The sequence below is a fragment of the Labrus mixtus genome, chromosome 10 (assembly GCF_963584025.1).
Source record: "Labrus mixtus chromosome 10, fLabMix1.1, whole genome shotgun sequence".
Classification (NCBI taxonomy): Eukaryota; Metazoa; Chordata; class Actinopteri; order Labriformes; family Labridae; genus Labrus; species Labrus mixtus.
In genome coordinates, this window is record NC_083621.1 from 14,684,281 (window position 1) to 14,702,395 (window position 18,115).

The 18,115-nt window shown below is 39.1% G+C and overlaps 1 protein-coding gene across 7 annotated transcripts in view; it reads right to left on the reverse strand.

The window, feature by feature from the left end:
• Nucleotides 1-18,115, reverse strand: part of diaph2 (diaphanous-related formin 2) — a 368,827-nt gene that overhangs the window by 221,620 nt on the left and 129,092 nt on the right. For 5 of the 7 annotated variants that reach the window (XM_061048503.1, XM_061048502.1, XM_061048504.1 and 2 more), the window contains 3 exons: nt 16,021-16,083; nt 12,050-12,415; nt 5,780-5,894 (listed from right to left, as the gene is read on the reverse strand). In XM_061048503.1, coding sequence (XP_060904486.1) covers nt 5,780-5,894; nt 12,050-12,415; nt 16,021-16,083 — 544 coding nt within the window. The remainder of the gene's footprint in view (nt 1-5,779; nt 5,895-12,049; nt 12,416-16,020; nt 16,084-18,115) is intronic. The other 2 variants (XM_061048507.1, XM_061048505.1) reach the window with 1 other exon arrangement.

The following is an 18,115-nucleotide window of genomic DNA, read 5'->3' on the forward strand; positions in this document are numbered from 1 at the left end:
CATTAGACAAAAGCCTTTATTACATTGTGACTATCTGAGAAGGCAGAGCTCCCAAAGTAGTCTCGAGATATTTGTTTTTTCAAGAGCAACACGCTTTTCAAAGGTTTCAATCAACAAGACACATTGTTACCGAATGAATTCAGCTTAACAGGATTAAAATAATTTGAGTGGCATTTATTGTTGCTACTGTATTGACTGAGCCAAAACTTGTGTTAACAGACTTGTACTGAAAACACAATATAATGCTTAGAGCAGACACTCACTGAGACAGGCAGCAACAGTTTTCTTGTCTGACCGAGAACTCAGCCGAGTGTCATGTGCGGTGGCCGGTCATGCGTGAGTGTGTTTGATCTGGTGGCCGGGTCAGCCCTGATGTTAACAGAGTTATTAGGGGACTTATTAGGGAGAGTCAGAGAGGCAGCTAAACCCCCCACTGATTCCATCATTACTGCCGTTGTGGCAGGGTCATTACCGCCTCGCTGCCGGGGCTTTGTAGCTGGGATTCAGGATCGGCTGGTGTGCGCACAACCCAGTGGGGGGAAATGTGCGTGTGTGTGGGGGGTAAAGTCGGAGGAACAGAGGTAACGGAAAATGGGTGTCAAAGCGAAGGTGGTGGTGGTGGTGGGGGAGGGGGGGGGGGGGGCTCAGGGGATTTGATCAAATCTCATGTGATAAAAGGGACTGCAGCTGTCAGTAGGAAGGTTTTAACCGAGTTACCTTTAGAGAGCTCGCGCAGAAGAATAACACAAGTTTGAGGATATTTCTAACAAAACTGAGGTTCAGAAAAACATCAAGCATCGTGTCAAAAGATTGAATTTAAAAATCAATGAACAAGTGGTAATTAGTTTAATTAATAATACATCAGTAGAAACACTTTTAGTTTGTATTGTGAGACATCAGAGAACACCTGAAATGCTGTGCAAAGGTCTGCCTAATTTTTTTTCTCAGGCAAAGAACTCCCTTGATATTTCACTCCTACAAATTAACTTCATTTCTCTTTGTCTTTATCTCTATTCCAATCTTCAGTGTCCAAAAGGTGCTCCTAGGGTTTGATGATGTGTCTCCCTGTCCCCTCCAGCCTTTTTCACCACAGGCATGTTCATTAGCTGCCTCAGCATCAATAACACAGAGGCATGCTGGGAAAGGTAGTCCCAATGACCCTGCTCAGAGGGCTGGACAGGAGCCTGCATTTCCTCCTTAAGGCTTTACATGGATCTTCATTTGACCCCTGCCTCATCTCTCTCTCTCTCTCTCTCTCTCTGCAGACATATAAGTGTCATTAACTTTCAAACCATTGAATGTATCTGGAGATTACACAAATCTAACATTCCCCTTGAGGTAATCTTGAAACAGATGTGATACATTGATATTAACAACATGACTGCAGCGCATATATTTATTGTTTGAAAAAACTGTACAAAAATCCTCATCAGACGATTGATATTTACAGAATATTCTGATTATATCACGAGTTGTTTGTGGAATAAAGTTATACAGTTTATCCAGCGATTTCAGTCGTCGAGGAAACGCCCTTTTTTTGTTGTGTTGCTGCTGAGAAGCCCACACATCACCATTACAAAGTGGCATATGCCCTTTGTCCATCAGCAATTGGTGTGTGCAATGGAGGAAACATTTTGGAAGAAAAGGGGGTGTGAAGTTTGCCAACATCAATCTTGTTTCAAATTGAACTGCAAAGTTCCAGCTGAATGAATTGCCTTTCAAATGCAGCAGGCCATGGCTACACACATTCAATCCCGAAGTGAATCTGATTTGATCCCAAAGAGCCGTACAAAGGCACAACCCACTGATTGATAAAGCGAACTGAGTAGAGATGGGGCTAAAAGAACAAAAGAAGAGCGAGCCAAGTCAATGGAGGAAGGTGAAGAAAGGGGGGGGGAAAGCCGATACAACTATGAAAAGATAGAAAAGAGGAGAAAGGACAAGAGAAAGAAAGCATGAGGGGGGAAAAATGGGACATTTTTAAAAAAAAAAACTGTGAGGTGGCCGAGTTGTTCATTCAGTGTCTCGTACCCATCTTCAAAAGAGGTGAATAACTGTGTTGATCAAACAGAGATGTGTGTCACTGGTTACACATCAGCTCTTCTTGTGTGTGTGTGTGTGTGTGTGTGTGTGTGTGTGTGTGTGTGTGTGTGTGTGTATGTGTGTGTGTGTGCGTATAGTGGGGAAGATTTTCCAATCATGAAGCACTGGAAGGCTCCAAAGCTGAAATACCTGCTTTGACTTCGGTGAGTGTCATGTAGCTTTAAGTGGAACACACATTCCTCTCACAGGAGATTACATTATATTTCCCTACATCAGAAAAAAATGTGCCAAGTTCAATCAAAAACATCTAAATATAAGAGTTGTATGGATGTTATTAAGCCATATTACGAACAAAGTTCATGTTTCCAAAAGTTTTTTTTTTTTTTACTAAAACTGGTGGGATGAATCACTGTTCCTTCATATTGGAAAATGTACATTATATGACCAAAAATCACAGTTTCTTTCCCCTACAGCTGGGACAGTTGAGTGCATTTTCAGGTGAACAACACTTTAGATTTTGAATGATATTGCCTGTTAGAAACACCATAACATTTGTGTATGTGTTACCCTTTTAAAGGTGACAAAACAGATAAATAACTGAGAATTGTTTTGTTGCTTTTGCTTCTTTAATACAGATATCTAAACTTATTTCAATTGAACTCAGTTTTGCATTTGTATTTTCCTCATCTTAATTCCTGGGTTATGCTGAACTTACAGGGATGTTAAGGTAGTTTCTCTTTTAAATCCACATGTTTTTTTTTCGGGCATTTCATGACAAACACTGAATTCACTACAGTGGACGATGTTGATTCATACAGTTGTTAAGTCAGAAATGTCCGATGTGATTTTCAAAGCATTATTATTTGCATATTTTTTCTATGAAAAGTGGTTTCCTGTGCCGTACTTAAGCGAGACACATGAAGTTTCCAGTGCGACTTAATCGGTGTCATGTCTTTGGGCTTCAGAGTGCGTAATAACTGACATATGTGTTGAATTTTCAATCAGGCCAAAGAGCCATTTTATAATAAATGACTGAGAGAGATAAAAAAGCCACTTTTAGAAGATTGAAGCCGAGCTTGAAATCCCTCTTGATTATCATTTCCTTTTCTTGGAGAAACTCATTAAACAGTGAGACTCATAAAAGCAGCAGGGGAGATGACAGTCCTGCCTTCTCAGTTGTTTTAGAGGCCTCTGAGCGCAATAAGCATCTGAAAATTGGGGGCTGTTAAAGGGATTTTGTTTCTTTCTTTTCTTTTTTTTCTTTTTTACTGCTTAAGTGTTGTTCTTCAACAATGCAAGTAACAAGCAAGAATCCCGGGGAAAGCCAAGTTAACAGAAGCTTTTTTTTTCTCCACCATTTTCTGAGGGCAGCTCTGCAGGGAAGGCATTTACACCTGCTTGCCTCATCTTTCACGATACACTAGTCCCCCCCCGAAGTGCGCTCAACTTATAAATATCCACGTCTCAGATGTGGCAAAGATGGAGGTACCGCAATGAAGCGGAGGACAAAACCAACAAGTGTGTGTGTGTGTGTGCGTGTGTGTGTGTGTGATGTGAACAACGGTGGTAATATCGCAGACAAATGAAGTTGGTGTTCACCAGTGACTGGTTTGTCAAATCAGCACGAAGGATTTATGGCCCGTGGTTACACTGAGAGGTTACAATGAGAGTACAAGACCCCAGGAATTAATCTTACAAGTCTGCCCCCGCTCCCCCCCCCCCCCCCCCCGCTCCCCCCCCCCCCCCTTTAACCTCACTGCTTTTAAAACACCGACACCAGCGAACCAACTTGACCTCAGATGAAGGAGACTTGCTGCCCAAATAGGTCAGACTTAATGCTTACAAAAAGGCGGGATTCTCTTTGAGAATATGTTTAATGTTTACATATAATGAAATATCCTCAAATGATATATGTTTAGAAGACTGACCATCCTGAATGATAAACAGAGAGGAAAAACTAATGAACAACCAATTAGATTTTTAGGAAGATCCAATCAAGCACCTTTTTTCGATACCATCCACATCAAAGCCCTTCTCATTGACTTTCAACTTCACTGACGGGGATGTGTGTGTGTGTGTGTGTGTGTGTGTGTGTGTGTGTGTGTGTGTGTGTGTGGTGGTGGGGGGGGGATATCAAACATTAAACAGCATTTTTCATTCATGAGAAAATCATGTTCTGTTTCAACAATAGAAGGAAAAAGAGCTGATTCAGTGAAGTCGCTGCAGGGGTAATTGATAGGGATCCAGCAAAGGTAACTCCCGGGGGAAATGCTGGATCATGAATTCCTACCGTGCCAGCGGGAACATGAACTATCTATAGCACTTTTTTTTTTTCATCCCCAGTGGGTGAGAAAGTGAATTTAATAAATGATTTAAAAGGACATTTAAAGCCGAATTAAAACCGCTCTGTGGAAAGCCAAATGCTAAGTTGTATTTCATGTGAGGAATCCATGCGAAAAATGTGTTTTATGGCAGCAGTTTCTCTGCAAACATATTGATGATTTACTGACACTAAATATTATGTCTATCTCCCCCAGTGAGAATATATGAATCAAGTCAAAGACATGAAAAAAAAGAAATGAATAAATATTACAAATATGTCAAAAGCATATCTGTCAGTTCCTTGAAAAAAAAAAAAAAAACTACTGTGACGGATATCCTCTGGTTAAAGAAAGGTCCCAGACACTTCATCAAAACTCCCTCATACTGTTTTTTTTTTTTCTTTCCCTAAATCTGTATTGCGCTGGAAAATCACCTTGGGGCAGCCGAGGCAAAAATTGCTATTTACTTCGCAGAACAAAAAAGGAAGACGAGCCGAGTTTGTAGACCTGGAGGCTGTGAGAAAGACGAAGGAAGAAGCTGTAGGCGGGCTGACTGGTATCCAAACAGACGCTGGGTGTATGGGGAAAAGTTGGAGGACTCTTTATAGCTATGTCCACACACCCTGCTAGTGCTCAGATTTGACTAGTTGGCGCTTGACAGGCCTCTCTGACTTCTCCCCTCCCACTGCTGCTAGAATACAAGGACTGTAACACACTCATGCTCACTGTCAAAGAAGTGGAAAAACACTCAAATTGTCATGGGGAGGAATATATCAAGTGCCTTCACACACCCTCTTCCACGTGTAAAAAAAACAAACAAACTTGCTCTGTACTGCTTGTGTTATTCATCAGCAAGTTAGGTAGCCTTGGTTGTGTATCTGAGAAACAAACTGGCCGGGACAAGAGAACTCCCCAAGCTTCCATCACAACAGCCTCCCCTCTTCCCTGATGGAGGACTGGTCTACTGGACTGGAAAAAGGCAAGAAGCAAACCGAGCATAACTGCTCTCAGTTCACACGTATATATGTGCGAGTTCAAGTTTGTGCACACCCACGTGCCTTGCAAAATCACTGATTTGAAACTACTCAATGTGTACAAAGAGCCAAAACAATGAGCAGTCACAGTGCATTTCAAGCTTTCTCAAAGACACAAACAAACACTGCAGTGAGAGCATCGGTAGCCCTAATTGGCACAGAGATTTGACTTGAGAACAAACATAGATGGTGTTCAAATGCAGTGGAAAGATTTCTTGGGTTTTTTTTGAGGATAATTAACATTTCAGTGAGAAAAATGGTTTCTTAAAGAGTCACGAGATGAAAGTGGCTTGGCGTCTGTTGCCTAGAGGCTAAATGAAGCATGTGTGTGGAGATTAATTAAGGGGGGGGGGGGTTCGAAGAGAGATGACGCCTTCTTACCTTTGCTCTGCGACGAGAAGCAGAGGGAGAGCTGAGCAAATAGGTCAGGATTCTCAAACTTCTCTTCTTTGACTTTGATCCAGAAGCAATTCTCTGCCATTTCCTGAGGCACTATCTGCAATGACACAAGGATTTCATTATCAACACAATCAGAGACCGCCATTCCACCAAGCTGCCACTCAAAAAGTTCTCTTTCACTGGAGATGGGGTTCGTGTGTGTGTGTGTGTGTGTGTCTGTGTTTTCTTTTTCGGTGTTCGGACACACAGATGCCCTTGTGTGCATCTTTGGCATCTGAGTAGCAAAAACAAGCTCCAAAAAAAGGTTGTGTGATCGCAAATCATATGATTGGCAAAAATACATGATAATGTGTGAATGGACAATCACTTAGCCTGAAAATGCCAAGGGTGCTTCCGAATTGCAAAGTGCCTACACAATCTGACAATAGACAGTCTCTTCTATCCTTGCTGTATACCGCTAGGACCTACTGTTCCTTAAGCGCGCACAGTAGGCAGATATTTGTTCCTACTTCGTCTGATTCATTAGCCTGACTCATGTTACTGACACTCCAACTCAGATGTGAATAGTGACTAAATAATACAAAACTTCACATTGTATGTAAACAATTTAACACCTTAACATTTGAGAGGCGCGTTACCTGAACTGGCTGCATCAATCCTCGTTTTTTTTTTTGTCATCCTCGTTTGTTTCGATTTGGAGGTGCACGTGAAGTGACGTTTCATATTTAATTTCACACAGCATTGTGGGTGTTAAAATACAACTCATCTCCTGAAAAGGACGCATCCAAACCATACTGCACAAACCCGGGAAGTTAGCATCCATGCTGAAATGTTCAGTCTACTGAGGTGGACCCGAAAAATGCCCAATGAATGACCACGCGGGTTCAGTCTACTGAAACCCTCTACTGAAAAGTCTGCACTCCATGCTGAACTGTGGCCAACACTCATATGACCTGTCCTGAGATGAGTGAAATATTTGATTGTCCACTTTTAACACTACTCCTAACTCAACTACCCCGACACAGCAAAACTTCCAAAAAGCACTGAACCCCCTACATGACACATACAGAGCTGTGATAGCAGGCCATGAGGATGATTTCTCCCTTTTTCTCTGCCATTCCCTCCACACCTCTCAGTAAACAATGGAGAGAGGAGTTTACACATGAACTCCTATATGTTGCTGTCATTGCTAGCTAATTAAGCGTGTGACACCACACTACAGTATATCTGCTGTACATTGGATGAAGTGCTATGCTAAGAGCTCTTAGTATGACGCTGTTGTAGTGTTTTAGCAACACCTGGGCTTGCACTTGGCCTCTTGCGTCGCTGCCGTTAACCTTCTTGAAAACCGCGGTAATCACACACAGAGATAGGTTTAAGTGCAACACTTATGCAATACAGACAAGCGAGTTCCAGCAGATGCTGGGCAATAATTCCCAAGGCCATACAGTAACCGCAATAAGTGTGACCGTGCCGTAGACTTCTGTTGTGGCGGTAATAGGTGCCTTAATGGAACGTTTATGAAACTTTCAACGTGAAGGGGTTGTTGGCGCTGAGTGTCGATGACAAAGTGACTCTGTGCTCTTATTTGCTCTCACCACTCAAAAGTCCTAGAAAGCTGTTTGTGTCATGTCTGTGACAGCCTCATTCAGGAGAGTTGTACTACAAAAAAAAAAAACATGATGCAGCAAAACATTTAATGATGATTTCAATCCTGACGTCAAAAAGTCTTAATTTGTAAAAACAATAATAATAATACTTATAATGATGATAATAATAATAATATTATTTCTAATAATGCTAATATAATATAATATATCAAAGTAATGATAATGGTAAAAATCATGATGATAATAAATACAATAAGAAAACGGTTATAGTAAAACTATCAGTGGCCAGGTCACCCTAGTGAGAGAGATCTTGATCTCAATTGGTTAGTTAACTGGTTAAATAAAAATAAAAATAAAAATCGAACAATAATAATAATATAATAAATAGTATACTCTGGCACGTACAGAGTATTCTGAAAATAAAAAGGATACCAGCACTTACAGTAAAAGATTTTTTTTTAAAGTATTAATAAACCCATCATTACTTAACTATGTGTCATTATTCACATTACCTATCAATTGAAGAGATGGAGTGCTGACTTTATGTGCCAACAAACTCCAGTTAGATTTAACTAAAAGTGAAGCAAGAAAGTATTCACAAAGCTTGTTCCCTTTACTAAGAATGCCTGCCAGACCATTAAAAAAATAAACATTTTAAACATTCTGTTAGACTGGTATGATTACCATTATGATAGCAGTTAGACATAATAAATTGTTAACTTCCTGATCAGCATAATCATCTTTAAAGGGTCTTTTTCATTAACCTGCTTTGTCCTTTTGACCTGTTTCACCGTGCATCAATCAGTCCATTCCGTTGATCTCCCAGGAAACTGATGTTTGAGTCATTAGTACTCTTTTGTTGCTATTTTGGATCATTACTGTGCCACACAGAAAGTGTTGTTGCAAGTAGAATTTGCTGGTACATCAGTGACAACTCCAATGAAATATTCATCACCATTTTTGTTCTGTGCCACACACTCTATCATCACCTTCTTACATTTACTGCAAGGATCTTGTTGCTGCGTTTAACTACAATTTCACAGAAAACAGAGAGACTGGTAAACAACAGAAAACTAGAGTATTTTCCAGGAAAATGTAAGTTCCATTAAGAAACATTGCAAATTAGAATTTAGGACTGCTGTAAATGAGAGGAGATAAGAAAACAATCTTAAGATTGAGCTGAAAATCTGTGCTGCTGAATTCCAAAATAAAATAGCCTGGAAATACTTCCTCTCAAACCTTAGGGCGGATCTCTGACAAGAGTAAAGAAAATCATCACCCCAGTTTTAAAAATGTTGCTCATTACAGGCTTGACTATTGCTCCTGGCCCCTACAGATCATAAATGAGCTGCTCACAGGGCAAATATTCTCTCTCAGTTAAGAGAGCACTTAACGTATATGCAGCTCAAACATGAAAAGTCCTGTAGATTTGATATTTGCACGAGTGTATTGATTGTAGCTTTTAATGTTTTGTGCGTCTGTGTGTCTGTGTAGATGATAATGTATGAATGCCACCTGCCATTATTTCCAACATATTACCTGGTGTTCTTACTCTGTAAAGCATTTAATACTATATACATATGATGTTGTGCTTGAAAAATGAATGTTACAAATAAACATCTAAGTAAAAAAAATACATAAATTTAATTTATTTTCAAATTATAAAGTTTAAGCCTGCTGTCTATGTTTCAAATGTGGAAACTTATTATCTTGTTGTTCTGAGGCGGGATAATAATGTGTCCCGTACTGATTTTTCCCCCTAAATCTTTATCAGTAAGTTGAGAAAAATATTTTTTTTACCCCTATGAAATAGTTCATAGTGAGACGAAAAATAAGAAAGAAACAAAAAACTACCTTAGTTTTTATGATTTGGGATTGTGCACAGTAATACAAAACACAATGTAAAATCACTCTAATCAAGTATGCTTTGAAATGACAACTGTCGTCTTTTGAAGATAATGGAACAAAACATTCAAACTTGCCTGTCCAGTCAGACATCAGTACCTCTTCCCTGAGGTCCTGAATATAAAGCAAATTTAGTAAAAAGTCACAAAGAAACCCTAAAGGATTTGTCCAAATGTATTTCTGATAATAAAGATGCAATATAAATTTACGTATTGATTTGGAATATTCAGAAAAAAATGATTGCCATGTACATTTGATAAAAAAAAGAAATACAATTTGGTAATGTTACATGAGACTATCTAAATATACTGGTAAATAAAGGCATGTCCAATGAGAAAATAAGGGGGCTGAGACCAGTGCCCTGTGGCACACTGCAAGATTTGTCAGATGTCTCTGGTTATAGGTAACTGCAGATGAAGAAGATTTTTCTTTCAGTGATGTATGACTAAAATTATTTGTGTTATAAATTATTAAAGTGTTATAAAGTGACCAACTAAGTTTTCCGCTCAAATGAACGATAATTAAGTTAAATGGGCTTTTACAAAAGTCATCATAAAAGAAACAACCCAATCTTTGTTATCCATGTCTGTAACAAATTATTGATGAACCAAGAGCTGTCTTGTAAATAATGTTGACAAACTGAATGACCAAATAAGTCATTAATTTTAATGTTACAGACTTTATTTTCTTAATCCCATTGCATCCCTGTTGCCTTTTGTTCCACCGTTCCCATATGTTTACAGATATCCTTAATTAGCACGGTGAGATTATATGAATCTTATTTTTTCATGGGCTTTGCATACAAAATAGACACAAATGCATGTGTTTTGTGTATTTTTGGCATTTGGACAGTCCCATGCTTAATCTTCACTAATAATTTCTAGTGGGAATCACTGATACAAATGTGGAAGTACACTGAGGGAAGAAATAACTCAAGCTGATTTAAAATGCATTTAGCACTTAAACAAAGCTGACATTTCCCAGTGTGTGCCTGAGCCAATCTTCTCCCCTGCGAGTGCCTTGTGTTACTGCTTCTGACTGAGAATGCTATGCCATCTCCAGCTTGACTAGAGGACTTGTAATGCAGTTGAAAATGTACAAATAGTCCTACGTCCCAGTTAAAAGTTGCCCACAGTCAGTGGAAAGAAGTAACTTTATACACTGTATGTTAGCATAGGGTAGATGATATGTTTTAAGTATGAAAGTAGTCATTAGATCTTTACAGGTAAGGAAACAAGAACCTTCAGTTGCCCAGGTGGCTACATATTAAACTCAATTTTATGGAAATAACTGCATACCTTTTTAGTTCACAGTAATATAAAAGTCATGTTTCTCTCAATGAAATCTAAGTGACTCATACTCTTGTCAGACATGCGTGGGATGGTGGATAGAGGGGATGTAGGTATGGAAAATATCAAGTATCTCTAAATAACAACTTCTTTATGCAGCCCATCTATTGCTGCTCCTGGAAGTCCCCTACTTCCATCTGCTGCACAGAGAGAAGACAGACGACTCTTGTCCCACTTAATCGGCACAAGAGACACAGATTGTTTTTCCTCAGGTGGTTATGAATTTCATTTGCATCACCAAACTACAATTCCTGTGGAGGCAAGGTTAATGCTCCTGCACATTAACTCGTTTCTGCTTTCTAGACACACTGCACACAAATTATATACACACTATACACATTCCCAAAAAAAAAAATGGCAAATTCTATTCTAAAATATCATGGCAGAAATATCGCTGCACAATTCGGTGTGCACAACAGGATTTATATTTCATACTTCCACATGACTATTAATATATTTCCTTACTGCTCAGGAAACTCCCACACAGAGTCATGCATTTACATACTGGCATTTTAAAGAGTCCTTGAGGTGACAGAAATGCGACCTGTAATGTGGTGCTTACAGTATAATGCAATAGTCAACACAGACTTGCATTTGGAGATGTCTTTCTATCATTTATGCGTGTAATTTAGTGACTTGATGGTGGATATATAATTTACTGCAGAATACACAACATTCCCCATTTGTTTACTTAAAAAATGTCAGAATGTGAAGCCATAACTGCATCACCTTCAACACACAGAGAAATCTCGTTCAAAATTCCTTTTGAGAACATAACTTAATTCCACTAAGAGCATTGAATAAAATATGCACCACTAATATGATGTCAAAAGCACTAGTCTGATGTTTTGGTTGTTGTCAGTAATTGAGGGCTTGAACACAAGGTCACACAAGCATCTGCAAAGAACCATTAAATTATTGCCAAGAAGTGGATAAATAAATATGATGGATAAATGATCTGTGGTAAAATAGAGCCCACATGCAAGAGAATGTCTGATTGAAATTGTATTCAAATGTGATGGTACGTTTCACAACCCAGTCTTCATTCAATTATGCTCAGAATGTGCAAATTCAAGGACATTTAAGCTATGAAAATTGTTTACTGTTGTATGCTTTGAAATGAGTACCGAGAGTGGAATAGTGTAAGCATACCTGAAAGATTGTTTGCCTTAAATATATTTGAAAAGAGCACATTTTTATTTTGATCTTCAACTTTGCATCTATATTGAGTGACGGGTTAATTCAAAAACTATCAGAGGCAAGTGCTAAGTGCTGGCTTGATTGTAAGGAGATTGCATTAAAATTCATATGTGTTGTAGAATAATATTTCCCTTTATATTATAGTCCATTATCTTGAAAATATCCATACATATCTTAGGTAAGCATACCTTAGTCCAGTTGACCCTCTTCATCACCGTTTCAGGCTTGTAGGCCTTCTTGGGCTCCAGTCCATAAGGCAGCTTGATAACAGGCAGTGCAGGAGGTGGGGGAGGCCCACCTGGGCCCCCGAAGAAAGGTGGAGGAGGTGGGGGTCCACAACCAGGGGGTGGAGGGGGAGGGGGAGGTCCTCCTCCAGGTGGCGGAGGTGGTGGTGGTGGCGGTGGCATGCCGGCATGGCCAGGGAGAGGAGGAGGTGGAGGTGGGGGAGGACAGCCACCAGGTGGAGGTGGTGGAGGAGGCGGTGGGGGAGGGGGTGGAGCTGCTGCACTCCCTGGTGGTGGTGGCGCTCCGGTTGCTGATGGACCGGCTGCAATCTGCAAATATAGGGAAGAAATGTAAATGATGGTCTACACACAGACCGGGCCTCGATCTGATGTAACAGTCAAAGGTGTAAATGTTTGGATTGTACCATTCAAGCAGTTTATTTTGTTTTATAATTGTTGGTGTATAAGTTATTTGCCATAGGATTTGACAAGGGAAGGGTATATGTGTAAAAAAAAAAAACAGTCTACAAACTTGTTGCAGGGTATATTGCTAATGTTTCCAGGTTCATTAAGTGTTGCTTACAAGTTAAGAGAGAAGGCCATCTACATTGCTGTCACAAATTAACGAGCCAAAAAGAGAACATGAAAGCATATTGGCAGCACATTTTGTGAATGTGTTGGCCAAGTTGACTGGGCTCTGGGTCTTTTAAATAAAAATAAAAAAACAATAATTATTTAATTCAGAACTCTATGGTTGTTGTCTGAGTCTCAGTGAGATTACTTTTCCTATATTATATAACCAGATATAGTCTAATTGAAATAATAACTTTATTATGGTCATCACAGATTCATTTTAAAAGTTAAGATTGTTAAATTACAGAAAAAGACTGCTTTGAAAGAGTTTTTGGCAACACCTAGCTCCACCATGGATGTAGAAACTGGTGATGGCGTTTATTGACACTACCACATGTTAACATGATGCATGCATTGGGATCAACAAAGTGGAATTAGCAGTTGAAGATAATCTCTACTAATTGTTAAATAATTCTCATTTTATAAAGTGACAGGTTGCAATGTTGGGCATTAAAATAAAATAAATAAGACGTCAAAATGTTTAAAATGTGTAAATTGAATGCATACTTGAGTGAAGTATATCTTCACATATAGACTACATTGGTTTCACTGATGAGGGTAATTGTGTGATTTTTGGTGACTAAAAAACATTGACTCTGTACAAAGCTTTCGAGATTAGGAAAAGGCCTCTACAGTATGGTTGTGTACAATATCAACTGTTTGACATTAGCAGTGTTGCAGCTCATACTCAACATGTTTGATTTATCAGAACAGTTGGTGCCTTGGTTATTGTAGCTGTATGATCTGCTTCTTTGTTATTTTGCTCTTTATACTGCTGTTTCCTTCTCATTTGTAATAGTGTCTCTTCATGTGTACATTTTCCTACCTATTTACAGTAGTTCCCTTATTTTCCTGTTGTTGCATGTGTTGGGGGTTATTTGGTGATTGTACCCTTCTCCCCTCCTGCCCAGGTGCTCTTAATGATCTGGTATGTATTTAAGTGGCTGTTTGTGTGCCGAGGAGTACACCCTAAAGGAGGCTGCTTGTGCCACTACGCGTGGGTTGATACCCAGCTTCTTGATGACTTACCTTGTTTTGAACATTTATATGATGAAATAGCAAATTGAATCAAGGCTTTTTACTTATTTCAGTAGAGTGTCTTGGCATTTTTCATCTTTAATAACTCACCTGTTTTGCATTTGTTCTTTTTTCTTCTTTTATGAAATTAATTAATTTTGTCAAACTGGCCACACTAACTTCTGAATTATCCATATATTTATATATAAGTGATTGATTAATTTTAACCATAAAGCCAGAAAACAAACAAAAACAAACTGTTGCTTTACAAGTGAGTGTGAGTGGCCACACTGTGACCTGTGTGTTGTTTTTGTAAACCCCTGTGGATATTAATGAAAAGTCTGAGCAGAATGTTGTCAAACCTATAATATACTACTGTTTTAATGTACAAAAGATAAGAAAGTTGCTTTCTTATCAAAATCTTCTTCATGAGCCCTCACAATGGCAGGCTATTAAACAGCAGACAGGGAAGTAATTAGACCTGAGGCTGATAAGGCAACGTCTATCTGTCCTGCGACATGTCTGCACTATCACACATACCACATACACAGGTAGTCAGGTAGTCAGTGATAATGCCAACTGAAAAATGTGTAGGAAAAAGTTATGCAAATACAAAATTACAGACATTCAAGATTAGACAGGCGTAGATTTATAAAGCTGATTAAATGCCAGATCTCGCCGATGAGCATTTCCACTTCCACTTCCAAAACCAATTCCCCGCTACGGGCTTTCCCCCCAGTCACTTGATTGTGTGCGTTAAATGTGATAGGCTTCATATTGACAGGCATTAAGTTGTGTTTCATTACATAATGGCATCGGCAAATTGTTTATTAGGGCTAAAATTAAGAAGGTGTTCTGCAAGGAGCTTCTCACATACATCACCCAGAGCCCTTCGGTGTATATCCACAACGAATGATTACATGTCTGTCAATCTGCAGCCCTCCATGGCCCGCTTCCTCTTTTAAGATTAATTTGAGAGAATGGAAGCAAATTAGCTGCTAAATTAGAGCGCAGTTGTTTCTGTATGCAAGGGCCCTCGTGTCTTTATCTCTCTCTCTCTCTCTCTCTCTCTCACGCTGATTTACCCAATAGTAATCAGTCCATTGTTAGACAGAACCCTAGGGATCCAATATCACTGCCATCGGTGTTCCTCATCAGGTAACAAAATTAAAAAGAAAAAGTGTGTAAGAGTTATAAATGTAAATCATGTTACAATGGTGTATCATGACTTCAGTTACAATGGTCATTTCATACTGAATTCCCATTGGGCTGCATCACACTTGCAGTGTGATAATGTAGCCTCTACATGTGTATGTGTTACTGTCTACGTCTGAACAAGCAAACACAGAATACATGCTGAAATCTACTGACGTACATATTTAGAAACACAGCTATTGAACATCCTACCGCATTATATTTTGAATGTATTTTTAAATCCATCAAAGGCTTTATATATATGCTTCTGTTTAATTTGTTGAGTTCTAATATGTATATATCATCATGCATGTGGTAAGATATTGTATCTCAAAAGCTTATGCACTTGTTCTAATGCTTTTTGGCTCCTCTGAACCCATCTGGAGCTTCAGATTTAAGTAAAAGTCAGGACTAATATGAAATCCAACCCATCCAATTTGGATTCATAGTCTTCTGGAGTCAATGGGGAGGTCAGCATTGGCAGGTAATTAACTCTGAACGCTATGTGATTAAATCTATGCCCCAGTCTCATCTCTGATAGAGGAATTCAATCACAAAGTGTTTACTTATGAAAATTGCATTAGACGAGGAGGAAATGTGTGTTGTCTAAAAAAAACCTATAGAGTTTACAATAGATTTCATCTGCTTACAACAGAATAAATGTCTTTGAAAAGAGGGCTTTTTTTGATGTGATCTTTTTTTAATGGATGATTAATTTGAACACACTAAGTATTTCATCAAGTGTGGTGTCAAACCATTGCAAACATTTATAACATCGATTTAGTTTGACAGTTTGAGATCTCTCTGTTGCGTATGAAGAAAAGAAGCATTGCAGATGATTTCATGGCACGTATAATCTTCAAGCATGTCAAACACGCAGAAGCTTTGAATAATTCTGTTCAACATGGAGTATGGCAAAGAGAAGAACAGAGGTGACTAAATCAGTCGCCCAATCAGTTTGAGTCTTTTTTTTTTTTTTAATAAAGGTTTTGAATCAAAACAATCCAAATGGTTTACCACATAACCTTTGATTTAATGGTGATTAAATGTGAGATCATGTAAAGGGCCATGCATGCAAAGAGGACACCCACCTTGGCTTCATATTCCTTGATGAGTGCCTGAGCCTCTTTGAGGTTGTCTTTTTCAATAGTTAACTGTGCAGATACAACACACACACACACACACACACACACACACACACACACACACACACACACACACACACACACACACACACACACACACACACATTCACATACAGCAGACACACCATGGGAACACACAAAGTCACAAAAGAGGGCAACAGAGAGGCACAAATGTGGGTGGGTTAGACAGACAGAGAAGAAGGAGAACACTAGTACAAGAGAACAGGTACGGTACTCACAGCAAACACAAAGAAGACCAAAAAGAAAGGCAAGCATGGGAAAGAGGACGTCCCTTACATAGTTAATGACAATGGAAGCACAATGTTATATTCCCATTTTGTCTGAATGAGCTATTTGACGTGCAAAAGGCAGAGTGTACTGTACTTTTACACCTAAAACAAGATGTAATCTACCTTCAAAAGAGCATCAGTGTAGAGCACTGACTGCAGCATGAAAGGAACAAGGCACAGCATCCCTGACAGTCAGTGCACCTTCCAAGCCTTTCTTCTATTTCCCTTTTTTTTTTTTTTTTTTTGGCATCGCAAAATACATTTCAACTTAACTCTCTCAGATGTGTGATGGGCATTGATTTCACACTGCAGTCTTTGTTTCAGAAATGTACCCATTTTGCTTTGATATTTCTCTCTTTCGCGACCTTGCCAAAAGAAAGAGGATCGGAGCATAATTCCACAGTAACAGAGATGTTGTATTTTTTTTTTTTTTTTTTTTAGGGAATTATTCCTACAGAACCTCTCTTACTATAGACTGTAGAGAGCTAAATATTTAATGTGTATAATGGAAAAAGGAGATGGAAACTTTTAGTGGGGTGGGTTAAAAAGAACTTTCTTTTTGCAAGAATTCCAGAAAATGGAAGTCAAGTGCAATATTTAAAGCAAAGACGAAGTTTTATTTTATCTTTCATCCTTAGGGATTAAAAGTTGGAGGCTTTGCGATATCTAAGTTTAAAAGAGCAAGGCGGAGATGTTTTAAGCAGGTATAGTACAGTATGGCCTGCTTTTGCCCAGCATTTCTTTTTAAACTGCTAAAGTTAAGGATTCATGTGTAAGACATCTGCATGTGTGTCGAGGATGTAAATAGTCAAATCTGGGCTCTATCTCTCTATTGTGAGTTGTGCTGTCAATATCAGTTGAGTCAAATTCTGTAATCATCCAGGGCGGAAGGTAGCCTGGTGGTAAAAGAGAGAGAAAATGGTCCACTACACCTCCAGTCTCTCTTGGGGCTCAGCTGGGTCAGCTACTACACCGCCAGGTTGTTAAAACCTATTAATGGGATGGCGCAGAGTGCTCCAGTGTACCACTGCAGTGCTACATTATTCATCACATCCACAGCCAATTCAATGAAAAGCTTCCTTTTTTTTCCAACCTTGAGTGGTTGCAGGCAAAGTTTTGGGGAAGGGTGGATGATTTCCACTTGTTATGATTTGTGTCCTGTGTGGATGTTTACAGGCTCCACTCAACTCGATTGAGGGATAATGAAACAGACACATCAAATAGGCCGCTCGTTACAAAGGCAAAGTTCCCCTCGAAAGACTCTCATTAAATGTGTTTCTTCACAAATAAGGTGAAGGGGGGGTGAGTCAGGCATGCACATGTTTTCATATCTGGGAGATGAAAGGTGAGAGCTCCCACTTCATTTATTTTCCGGCTAAATGGCAGCGATAGTGCGGCGGCTTTGATGGACAAACTGACAACCAGTCCGCATGACGAATTAAAGGGTCGGTGCTCTCACAGCTAATGGCATTCTGCAGCAGTGTGTCAAACAGGGATTCGTTTGAAAAAGACACTATCTGAGCCTTGTTTTCCTGAAGAAACAAAAACACAAGTGTCTGAGGGGATGACACCGTTGGGTTGTTAGAGGTAGGAATTGTATTGTCTATATGGAAACCTGTGTGAAATAAAAGATTACATTTTTTTCTTAATAAACTTAAACCCTGTAAACCCACGAATCTAATTTAATTAAGAGCATGTGAATTAGTGATGCCTGATTAAAATCGATTTCACTTTTCTGAAACACGAACACC